The 13,332-nt window shown below is 34.6% G+C and overlaps 1 protein-coding gene across 1 annotated transcript in view; it reads right to left on the bottom strand.

Annotated features, from left to right (window-relative positions):
* Positions 1 to 703: 703 nt before the first annotated feature.
* Positions 704 to 13,332, bottom strand: part of LOC148944363 (uncharacterized) — a 244,829-nt gene continuing 232,200 nt past the window's right edge. The window contains exon 7 of the mRNA XM_089099910.1: positions 704 to 988. Within this exon, the coding sequence (XP_088956036.1) occupies positions 704 to 988 (285 nt within the window). The remainder of the gene's footprint in view (positions 989 to 13,332) is intronic.

Below are 13,332 nucleotides of genomic sequence, written 5' to 3'. Positions count from 1 at the left end.
AAACGAGACAGCAACAAGATAGATGCCCTTGAATAGCAAAAAGGAGTGACTGTATTTCCTCAAAGATGTATAGAGAATGGATTAATTATAGAGGTTAAGAAAGACATTGTTGGAATTTAATTCTGATTTTCTATCTTATTGTCGGGCCTCAGGCCCAAAATATAGACAAATGTTCTTCTTCTCTATTGCATAAGATGCTTTCGGTCGCACTTTAAAGGCATTGATTTTTTGGATCTAATGAAGCGCCAGTGCCAGCAAACTTCAGCAATGCCAGAGTAAAATGTTCCAACCAAATGAAATGATGATCAGAATAACACTGACCCATTCGATACACCATTTCACTGATTGCTAGGCGTCTAGCTGGTCCAAGAAGGGGGTGAGTTTACTTTTAATCTGTTTATAAATTTTTCTAGAAGTTTCAAATTTCATTTCGAGGTCAAGCTAGCTTGTTTAGGTTAGGAAAGGGTATTTTATGCGAGTTCTTAACATATGTTGAGTTGGGGCACCTATATTTACTAATCTTGGAAGATACCCCCACCCCATAGTGGGCCCTTGTATCCTTTCTGCAGTGGTCGGTGGGAATGTGACCCCCTCCCCTTCTCAATGCACACGCCTCTAGATATATATTTCTAAAAATCAAATGTTGTCGTTTTTGGTTGCGTCGACGCAATGGACTCAAAGGTCTTCCTCTACTGCGTATGACTTACCATAGGTTAGCTTTTGTGTATCCCTTTCTCATAGTTCGTGAGGGTGGATCCTCACCAACATAGAAAGCCTGTCTTTGTTCAAAATTGCCGTCCTTATTTTTACCCCTTTCGTCTTCAATATTTCCTATTGCCTGAAGGACAATATCTGCCAATCTTACATTGCTGCCTCTGTCATACTCTATGTTTCTTGATTTTCGGCGATTCTCCATAGAAATCTGATGATCATTTGGTCTAGGACTTCCTGGCCCTCGTCTACGGCAGATACTACATTCCCATGATTTCTACAAATAAAGGAGATTATTCAATTTAATCCTTTATATCATCTTTTAATTAGTTTAATCTTTTATATCAGCTAAACATAACTAAAAATACACAATTTTACAAGAGTAGTGAGACTATGTCGATGAAAGGCTTTTTTATGGCACTTGATTCCCTCAGGCTAGATTCGAAGAAGCCTAAGTCTTCAGATCTTACAAATGGCCACCGTTTCACTCTGGCAGCAGCTTAGCGTTTCCAGACTCAAAAATGGATTATTGCGTGAATTATTTCCAGAGCGAGAATGGATTATGTCATATGTCATAGACGGATTGCTTTATTTTAAAGAAAATTTTCGAAAGGTTTCCTATGCACTTTGTTAATAAAAAAAAAATATATCAGTTCCTTTTTTATAGTTTTAGCCACAGTATATGTTCGACAATTCATAATGTCCAGTCAATTAGTAGTGGAGTGCATCACATATGTTGTAACTTCTGAAACATATGCATTCACATATAAATTTTATGTGTGAACCCATAGCCATGTCATCCATAGCCATGACTGGGACTGGAAAAGAACAACCCTTCTAAAACCTCAGTCCCTTTCTATGGCATCGTCAAATAATCAAATAATGTAAAAATGATATATTTCATTAATATTCAATATCTTTTGTTCCTTGAAAAAAAATAGTGCAGTTAATTTTTGTTCTGAACTAAAACTATAACATGAACAATCTTGTTTCACGATATTCAATAAGGGTGTTTTATTCAATTTTCAGAGTCACCTCCAGCCCCGACTTCCTTGTGCCTGAATATAGGTTGTACACGAAATTTTTATGTTCGTTTACTTGGCATTATTTAGTGCTAAGAATGAACTTTTAGCAAGAAACAAGTAAAAAAAATACATACCAACCAAATCAACGACAAATCTTAAAATATAGAAAAAACAAGTGTTTTCTAGTATATCTTGAAGATCCCAAGTTATCCATGTAGAGAAATCTCTGTTTGTATCCTTACACTAGTTTGTCGTAGGTCTAAGCCATTAAAAAAGACTAAATGATAATACACAGGGAAAATAATAACTTTAAATTTAATGAAATGGGAAGGTAAGTAGTGCAGACCTAACAAGAGTCATAGCTGCATTTGCCATAGCCAAGAGGCCCTAATAACCACTCATAGCAACCAGAATCAATATAAGGATGGATTTTCAATGTAATTCATTTTAGTAGGAGAATAGAATTCAGAGAAAAGAATTTGTTTATGCTCGTTTATTTGACTGGATAAATATATTGTTATTAATAAGTGGTATGTTTGCACTCTCAGAGGTTGATAGTGGATTTGGTAGCAGCAGCAATGATACAAAGACGAGAGTACCAAACATAGAGTTATAAATTACAGGAGGATCTCGACTAAGCTTTGAAAGAGACGATGTGTTTGCAAGATAAATTATATCATTGAGTAGATTTAAATTGGAGGAGCAGTTATGCTTTGCAGCGAAAGTTTCTAAAATGCATACACATGGACTTCAAGCTGCTTTAAATGCAATACTGAAATATATTGTAGAGATTAAGTTCTATCAGTAATTGAGTGATATATATATATATATATATATATATATATATATATATATATATATATATATATATATATATATATATATATATATATATATATATATATATATATATATATATATATATATATATATATATATATATATATATATATATATATATATATATATATATATATATATATATATATATATATATATATATATATATATATTATCATAATAAAAGTTTTTATTCTTGTTAGATTTTTGGTAGGCTACCGAATACTCTTTAAATAGAAAGAATCCTAGTTAGTCTGAGGTCAACTATGAGAGTGTCAGGGTTAAAAAATGGATAGATTTGAAAGAAAAAATTATGCTGAATCTCGTGATTATGGAGAAGTTATGGAGAAACTTTTGATTCTAGATGATGATTTTCCAGAGTTATCTCTTCAAAGGAAAATGTTTTCTAAGAAAATACTTGAATATATGATGAGAAATGATTCTCCATCATTGGACTATTCTATGCAACTTTTACGATTTGGGTCAAACGCATTTGTTTAGTGCATTGATACATTAATTAACATAAACAAAATGATTTTGTGGATTTGCTTTTGAAGACACTGCCTTAGAAATTTAAGACTCTATCTAAATGAGAAAAATATAAAAATTGAGAATTTAGAAGATCCTGCTCAAACTGGTTTTGTGATGTCACATGATTACTCCTGTCTCTCCCTCTCTCTCTCTCTCAATTTATCGATCATAGATCAGTTTCATTTTACCTGTGAGAGAGTTAACACTAGAAAAAATGTTCTATGTATGCTCACTATGCATGTATACACAAGGCAGCTGGTCATCATGTGAGAATGGTAGAACTATAGACGAGCAAGATGAAAAGTGTAGATTACGTAATCCATGTAAAGTGCATAGAGCATATGCAGTACAATTAAAGATTTTAATTCCTGTCTAGAAGAGATTTGTGACTCTCACCCTAGGGGACATCTATGCTCCAATTGTCACTATGATAAATGTGATCAGTGGGAGAACGCCTATTCTAACATGATTGGCATGAACCCTAAATGAGATTTAAGTTTATTTTTAAGAGACTGGTATTGTCGTGATTTTAAATTGTTTTAGGAGGAAGAATCAGGTCTACAATTCAATTGTTGGAGTAACAAGACAATTTGGTTTCTACTTCGTCGTTGTGAAGACAATGGCTATTATGATTATAAACCTGCTGATTTTTATTTGGATGTTACATAATGTGATTCACCATTTGAAAACACATTATAATATTGCTTCAAATAGGCAAATTGAAACACGTGAATTTTACAATATGAATGAATTTAGTATCATTGACTATACGAAGAGATACAATAAGAGTGAAGTTATATTGTACTGTGAAAAATCTGACCCTAACTTTGCAGCCAATGAAGATCAATATACAGTGTATTCAAATGATCTACAACCACTAGTTGTTCTCGACAGTTGTCTATACTTTAGATGAAAAAGAAATCTATAGAGGAGAAGAAATATTCATTTATGAATATACATTATTTTTATTAATGAACAAATTTACATACATTTTTAAAACATTTTATCTGAAGGCTACTAAAATCAATACTATAACGTTATGAAAGTATATTTTCCATTATGAAGTCATTCAGCAGAGCATTGTCCACTTAAATGTTGACAAAATGATTGTAAGTATAGCCACGACACCTGAAAACGAAATATAGTAGTGCTGGAAAAACAAAGCTTTTAGTCGTTAAATCCTGCATTCTCCTCTGGTTGTGAAAAATAGTTTTTCCACTGCTTGCAATAAAGTTGTTAACGTACGGAGCGTAGAATGTATATGGTAGGCGAAGAGGATAAAAAATTCTATATTCTTCGCTGCTTGAAAGATGCACCTGCCTTTACACTCGATGGACTGCTATTAACAATGAAAATGGTATTGTTAACACTTTGAATTTTTTTTAAGGAAGTCCGATGGTATACCATAAGATTGGTATTTGGACATATATGGATCCATATTAAATATGTTTATTATTTGATTCGTGTTCATATTGCGAGGTCTAGTAGAACACTGCCTTCAGGAGTGATTTCCCAGTAAGTTTCAAATTGATTTAATGAGATTAGTGAAATACTCTCAGCTAATGGCTCGGCGAATGTGTACTCTAAACGTACAGTCCCCGTTCGCATAATACTCATATCTTTTGTGCCAGACAAGACCAGTACAATGATACCATGAGTTTTGGTCAACATTGCATCAATTATACCAATTTTAAATAGTTGTGAATCTCAATCTAGGGATTGCATTGTCAAATCATACGTGTCCTATAGGATTTTTCAAATGATAAACTGTACAGTGGAAAGTAGTAATGGGTCAATCGATTCCAGAAGGCCCATGCGAAATTAACATGGGATTCCGAGAAGGCCCTGTTTCTAAAACATGCCCTGTAACGTCACGACAGCCCCGGTAACATTCCGACAACATGCCCAGGCAAGATTCCCGAGATTCTTCGGGTTTCAGCATTTTTAAATGATTAATCGGAGTATGGTCTGTATAATACACAAGTACCAATAAATAGAGTCCCTCGCACCTGTGCAATGTGGCTCCTGTTTCCAGGTGACGCAATTTTGTGTCAATATTTTAATATGATTAATTTAACTTCTCGAGTATGGTCGGGATGTTTAGCAATTAGCATTAATAAGGAATTAGCAGAGGATTTTAAAGGGTCAAATATAGGGAGTCTTTAAGGGGAGTTTCTAGTCGCTCACACTTTGGCAATACGGACCCTGTGTCCAGGTGTAATATGCTTCAAGCAACCTTGTTTGAGATGGTGATATTCCCAAGACACAACCCTCTGGACTCCATGACGTCACACGATACATTCCTGTTTTAAATGGTAAAGTTTAATATGGATGACGCAATATTATCTAACCTTACGTCTGGCTCCGTGGGGAATCCCCTTTTGTAACTGAACAAGGCACACACGTGGTTCACATGTAATGACAGCACATATGTTTCGTAATGATGGTACAAAAATTGCCTAAGGACTGAGCACCTCTTACATAATGACAGTGCACAGATCACCATCAAATAATACCTTTTTGGGATTTTTCTTTTCGCCAAAACTTTCAAAGCATTTTTCTCTCTTTTTTTCTTTTTTTTCAAAGCATTTAATTTTTTTTTCTTTAGTTCTTTGTCTTCACTGGGACTCGAAAGGTCATTTCCTGCCAATGGAATATCGCATGAAGCATCAGGAAAAAACTGCTATTCCCAGTATTTTGTCCAAATTAATACATTCTAAAAATAATCTATTGCGTAACACCTGAAATTTTCCACTTTTCGCACACGCTAGATCACTGTGTTTACTGCCAAAATCTGACATGCACTCGGAAAATATATATATCAAAAGACAATTGCTCTTGAAGTATTTCTGTAATAAAGGGGAGATGCATGCTTAAATTATGTAAACACCTAGCTAACTTAAGATTCGTCCTAAGCAATAAATCTAAAGGATTAGGGTTATTGTACATACAAATTTTTAATAAAAGCAAATTTACAACAATATTAAAGCAAAAAGAAAAAACATTTCGAAAAACACAACAAACAAAAATAAAACGTGACAAAAAGGCTTATAAAAGATCATAATATAGGCAAAAAGAGCCGTGTATTATAGAAAGGTGGAGGATTCTAGCAATCATTTTCAGAGGGACGGGGTTGATATTAGAGTTAACTTTAAGCTATATTAAGAGCTTTTAACGAAAATACCCCGTTTGTTTGAGCCAGGACTATGAATATTGCACACCATCGTGACATTACGCCCCATCCTTCCCCTAGCATTCATTTCCAGAAGACGGACTGATTTTAGAGCTAAATTCAAACCGTATTAAGAGCTTTTAACGAGAATGACCCGTTTCTTTGACCCAAGACTATGAATATTTCAAAACACAGTGAAAATACCCCCTCCCCCTTAGAAATCATTCTCAGGTGGCGCGTTGATATTAAAGCTAAATTTAAGCCATTTTAAGAGCTTTTTAATGAAAATAAATCGTTTCTTTGACTGAGATACTAGATTTCAGTCCCCCTCTGCCGAAAAATTCTTTTAACACTTCCACCTTAGCCTTTAAGGTGTAAAATTTATTACTCCAAGGCGGTACACACCACCCTGGCAAACTATGGATGGTATACGGCATCCTCTAGCACTCTCATTTTTCCAAAGGCATTTACAGATATTTTCATAATAAAATATGCCTTAAAACCAATTGATTTGTGTTTTAGCAATCCATTATCAAAATGATACCCCGATGGAAATTCAAGCCATCGTGGCAAACTTTGGACGGTAAACGACACCCTCTGGCTCCTTTCAGCATTCCTAAAACATTCTTCAGGTTTTTTTCTTGTTAAAAATATGCATTTAATCCATTGGTTCGAGTTTTCGTGAGCCTTGACTTTCTTAATAACCAACAAAGCATACCCCACTATCGCGACATTACACGCCTGCTTCCCTACCACCCGTTTGGCGTTGAACAACGGAACTTGGATTTTCATTGCCAGAATATGATACTCCAAGCAATTCACGCCACAGTACCATACTCTTACTGCTCTTACGGCACCTTGCGACACTCGTCATTATCATTTTAAGCGTCTTTTGGTGTTTGAACACCTTCAGTGGATTTGTTTTCTATTACTATTATTTTCCAACGATTTCCAGCCCCGTACCACACTATTACTGCTCTGCAGCACCCTCCAATATCTCATTATTCTTCCTAAGACATTTTTCAGACATTTCTTGTTTAAAATATGCATTTAATCCATTGATTCCAATTTTTCGCCAGCCTGGACGTTCAGAATAACCTACCAAAGACACCCCGCTAAATCAACATTAAACGCCTGCCCCCCTACCATCCACCTGGCATTTAACAGTGGACATTTTCTACTTTTTCCCATCAAAAATAAGCTTTTGAACCCCACACACACACACTCACACACCCCTAAGGCATTTTCTCCCTAATCCCATCAAAAGTAAGTTTCTGAATCTAAATTAAACCCTGTTTTTATGTTTTGAACAGAGAGAACTCTTCGTTTCATTGCTAGAATGTGATTTTTCAAACAATTCACATACGAATGTCACATTATTACTGCTCTGCTGCACCCTCTGACATTGCTTCATCACCCCCAATATGTCAATCCGGTGATTAAAGTTTTTTTGCGAGCAAAGCCTACCATAATAACCTCCAAAACACTCCACACCACCATGCCATTTCATACCTGCCCCCCTGCCATCCACATGGCACCAGCCCTTATCATCCCCTAGGATATTTTCAACCTTTTCTCCTTCGAAAATAAGCTTGTGAATCAAAATTAAACAGTATATTTTTTGTTGAAAAGCGGAGCTTGGTATTTTATTGCTAGAGCGTGATACGGCAAGTAATTTACTTCGCAGGGCCATTATTTGACTGTCACCCCTCTGATACCTCCTTCATCATTCCTAAGACATTTTCACAAACTTCATGTTAAAAATTGTTATTCCATCCAGTGATTCCAGTTTTCCTAAACCAGGTCTATCAAGACTCTTTCCAAAACACTCCACATCATCTTGGCATTACGCAACTGGTAAATTTAACCTTTATTAAGAGGTATTTTTAAGAGCTTTTAACGAAAATGGCACATTTTTTTGAGTCAAGACTATGAATATTTTACACCTTCCTACCAGAGTATTACAGGCCCCACCGCCAACATTTTTTAGTGTGGTGTCCTGGTTTATCCTATCTAGGTTACCTCACATAATTTTTCAAAATGAATTTTTGATGTTTTTTTTGTTTGAGACCTATGAATCGAGATTTTTTTTTTATAGTGTGTTGTCGTGCTTTATCTTGTCAGTGATACTACTGTTAATATTTTCAAAGAGCATTATGGAAGTTTTTCCTTTGAAAAATTTGCCTCAGGATGTTTTATAGTGTTGTGTCCTGCTTTACCTTGTATGTTTTACCTTTGTTAATGTTTTCAAAGTGTATTTTGGCAGTTTTCTTGTTTGAAACAAATGACTCAGAATTTTTTTTAGTGTTGTTTCATGGTTAATCATGTCAATGTTACCTTAGTTGCTGTTTTCAAAGTGTATTTTGGAAGTTTCTACTTTGAAACGTATGACTTCAGATATTTTTTAATGTTGTGTTTTGGTTAATCTTGTCTGTATTGCATCTGTTGATGTTTCAAAGTGCATTTAGGAAGTCTTCTCGTTTGAAACGTATATGTCAGAACATTTTTAGAGTGTTGTGTAGTGGTTTTTCCAGACAGTATTACCTCTCTTGATGCTTTCAAAGTACATTTTGGAAGTTTTTCGTTCGAAACATATGACTCAGAATGATTTTCGTAGTATTTTATCATGGTTTTTCTTGCCACTATTACCTCATTTGATGTTCCAAAGTGCATCTTGGAAGTTTTTTCATTTGAAATGTATGACTCAAGATATTTTTTTTGTGTTGCGTCGTGGTATATTTTGTCTGTGATACCTAAAATATTATTTTCAAAGTACATATTGGAACTTTCTCGTTTGAAACGTATGACTCCATATATTTTAAGTGTTATGTCGTGGTTTATCAAGTCAGTGTTACCTCAGTTGATATTTTAAAAGTGAATTTTGAAAGTTTTTTCGTTTGAAACATATGACTCAGAATGTTTGTACAGTGTTGTGTCATAGTTTATTGCGTCTGTGTTACCTTAGTTGACGGTTTCAAAGTGTATTTTGGAAATTTTGTCGTTTGAAACATTTGACTCAGAATGTTTTCCTAGTGTTGTGGTGTAGCTTATCTTATCACTGTTACCTCTCTTGATGTTTTCAAAGCACATTCTGGAAGTTTCCTCGTTTGAAACAAAAAACTCAGAAATTTTTGTAATGTTGTATTAGTTTATCATTTCTGTGTTATCTTTTTTGATGTGTCAAATTGCATTTGGAAATTTTCTCATTTGAAACCTTAGACATAGGATGTTTTGTAGTGTTGTGTCATGCTTTATCTTGTCATTATTGCCCCTGGTAATGTTTTCAAAGTGTAATTTGGACGTTTTCTTGCTTAAAACATACGACACAAGATATTTTTTGCAGTGTTTAGTCGTAGCTTATCTGGTCAATGTTACTTCTCGTGATGTTTTCAAAGTGCATTTTGGAAGTTTTCTCGTTTGAAATAAATGACTCAGAATGTTTTTGTAATGTTATGTCACGGTTTATCGTTTCCCTGTTACCTCACTTGATGTTTCAAAGTGCATTTTGGCCGTTTTCTCGTTTGAAACATATGACTCAGAATTTTTCTTGTTGCGTTGTGTTGTGGTTTATCTTGTCACTGTTACCTCTCTTGATACTTTCAAAGTGCATATTTTTTGTTATTTTTTGTAATTTTTTGTTTGAAACAAATGACACAGGATGTTTTATTGTTTTGTGTCATGATTTATCTTGTCTATATTACCTCAGTGGATGTTTTTAAATTGTAGTTTGGAAGTTATTTTGTTTCAAATGTATAACTCAGAATGTTTCCTAGTCTTGTGTCGTGGTTTAACCTGTCACTATTATTTCTCTTGGTGTTTTCAAAGTGTATTTTACAAGTTTTCTATTTTGAAAAGTATGTCAAAGGATGTGTTTATAGTGTTATGTCGTTGTTTTTCTTGTCATTGTCATCTCAGTTAATGTTTGAAAGTGAATTTTGAAAGTTGTTTTTTTCATTTGAAATGTATGACTCAGAATGTTTTTTAGTAATTTTATGTTGCGGTTTATCTTGTCACTGTAACCTCTCTTGTTGCCTTTAAAGAGTATTTTGGAAGTTTTTTAGTTTTTAAATATACAACTCAGAATGTTTTTTGTAGTGTTACCTTGTGGTTTACTTTGTCAGTATTACCTCAGCCGATGTTTCCAAGAGCATTTTGGAAGTTTTTCATTTGAAAAGTATGACTCGGGATGTTGTTTTGTGGTTTTCATGTCTATGTTAACTCTCTTGATGTTTTCAAAGTGTATTTTGAAAGTTTTTTCGTTTGAACCGTATGACCCAGGATCTTTTTGTAATGCTGTATCATGGTTTATTATGTGTGTTATCTCAGCTGATGCTTTAGAAATGAATTTTAGATGTTTCTAGTTTATAGTGTTGTTTTATTGTTTTTCTTGTCTGTGTCACCTCTGTTAATGTTTTCAAAGTGCATTATGGAAGTTTCTCGTTTTGAAACGTATGATTCTTGGTGTTTTTCTTTGTAATGTTATCTCTTGCTTTATATTGTCAGTGTTATCTCTCTTGATGCATTCAAAGTATATTTTGGAGGTTTCTCGTTTGAATGGTGGGGTTCAGGATGTTTTTGTAGTGTTTGTAGTGGTTTTTCTTTTCAATGTTACCTCTCTTGATGTTTTCAAATTGCCTTTTAGATTTTTCTCAAACGAGAAAAATCCAAAATTACTGAGGTAATACTGACAAGATAAAGCACGACACAAAACTTAAAAATATCCAAATTCAAATATTTCAAATAAAAATATTTCCAAACCGCCCTTCCAAAGCATCAAGAGAGGTATTACGGACAGGATAAACCACTAAACAGCACTTAAAAATATCTGGAATCATACGTTTCAAGAAAAAACTTCCAAAATGAACTTCGAAAACAGCAACTGAGGTATCACTCACATGATAAGCCATGATAAAACACTATAAAAACATTTTCAGCCACATGTGTCAAACGGAAAACTTCCAGATTTCACTTTGAAAATATCAATTGAGGTAACATTGACACGATAAACCATGACAAAACACTAAAAAATATCTAGAGTCATACGTTTCAAACGAGAAATTTTCAAAATTCACTTCGAAAATATTAACATGGGTAAAACAGACAAGATCTACCATGACGTAACACACAATTCACAAATGACACAATGACGTACCATGACGTAACACACAAACTTACAAATTCACTTTGAAACACTAAATAAGGTAATAGTGGCAAGAAAATCCATGATACAACACTAGAAAAATATTCTGGGTCATATGTTTCAGACAAAAAACTTCCAAAATGCACTCTAAAAGCATCATGAGAGGTATTACTGACAGGATAAACTATAACACAACACTATAAAAACATCTTGAGTCATAACACTGACATGATAAACCATGACAAAACACTATAAAAACATTCTGGATCATATATTTCAAACAAAAAAATATCCAAAATGCACTTTGAAAATATCAACTGAGGTAACACTGAAACGACAAACCACGACAAAGTACTAAAAAATATCTGGAGTCATACGTTTCAAAGTAGAAACTTCCAAAATGCACTTAGAAAACAGCAAATGAGGTAACACTGATAGGATGAACCATGAAACAGCACTACAAAAATTTTCTGAGTCATTTGTTTCAAACAAGAAAACGTCCAAAATACACTTTGAAAACATTAACAAAGGTAACACATACAAGGTAAAGCAGGACACATCACTATAAAAATATCCTGAGTCAAATCTTTCAAAGGAAACACTTCCAAAATGCACTGTGAAAATATTAAAATAGGTAACACAGACAAGATATACCACGACACCACATTATAAACGAAAAAAACTTCTAAAATGAACACTGAAAAATCAACTGAGGTATAACTACAGCATAAACCACGACAGCGCACTACAAAATGTTGGCGGTGGGGCCTGTAATAGTTTGGTATGATGTGGTTAAATATTCTGAGTCTTGACTCAAACAAATGTGTCATTTTTGATACAATCTCTTAGAAAAACCTCTTAAAAGGGGTTAAATTTACCAGTTGCGTAATGCCACGATGATGTGGAGTTTTTTGGGAAGCCTCGTGATAGACCTGGTTGTCGAAAATCTGAATCACTGGTTTGAAACATAATTTTAACATAAAACGTGTAGAATGGTCGTAGGAATAGTAAAGGAGGTGTCAGAGGGGGGGGGGCAATTACATAATGGCACTATGATATGAATTGCTTTTAGTATCATGCTCTAGCAATAAAATACTAAGTTCCGCTCTTCAAAAAACATATACTGTTTAATTTAGATCCAAAATCTTATATTTGGACGGGAAAAGTTTGAAAATGTCCTAGGGGATGATGAGGGTTGGTGCCATGTGTATGGCACGGGGGTATATGAGTAATGGCATGGTGTTGTGGAGTGCTTTGGAGGTTATTATGATAGGCTTGGCTTGCAAAAAAAGCTTGAGTCACCGGCTTGAAGTATAATTTTTAACACGAAATGTCTCAAATATATCTTGGGAGTTATGGGGTGATATCAGAGGGTGCCACAGAGTAGAATTAGTGAAGACACTAGAATATGTTAGGAATAATGATGAGACGTCAGAGGGTGCCGCAGAGTAGTTAATGAGTGGCATAGGGCTGAGAATCGTTGCAAAATAACAGCAATAGAAAACAAATCGATTGAGGGCGTTCAGACTTTCGAAGACGCTTACAATGTTGGTTACGGGTGTTTTAAGGTGCCGCAGAGCAGCAGTAGTGTGGTACTGTGGCGTGAATTGCTTGGAGTGTCACGTTCTGGTTTTGAAATGCTGAGTTCCGCTGTTCAATGTTACGCGGATGGTAGGGGGGCAGAAGTGTAATGCCGCGATAGCGGAGTGTCTTTTGTAGGTTAGTATGAAAGTCCAGGCTCACAAAATACTTCAATCAATGGATTCAACGCTTATTTTTATAAAGACAAAACCCTGAAAAATATCTTAGGAGTGCTGAGGGGTGCCAGAGGGTGTCGTGTACAATTCATAGTTTGCCACGGTGGCGTTGAATTGCCATGGGGGGGCATTATGTTGAGGGTAGATTGCTAACAC

Source organism: Artemia sp. Qi Xiang Cuo, chromosome 14, assembly GCF_049724085.1.
Source record: "Artemia sp. Qi Xiang Cuo chromosome 14, ASM4972408v1, whole genome shotgun sequence".
Lineage (NCBI taxonomy): Eukaryota > Metazoa > Arthropoda > Branchiopoda > Anostraca > Artemiidae > Artemia > Artemia sp. Qi Xiang Cuo.
Note: the sequence above shows the minus strand (reverse complement) of the source record. Positions and strands in the feature narration are given on the sequence as shown.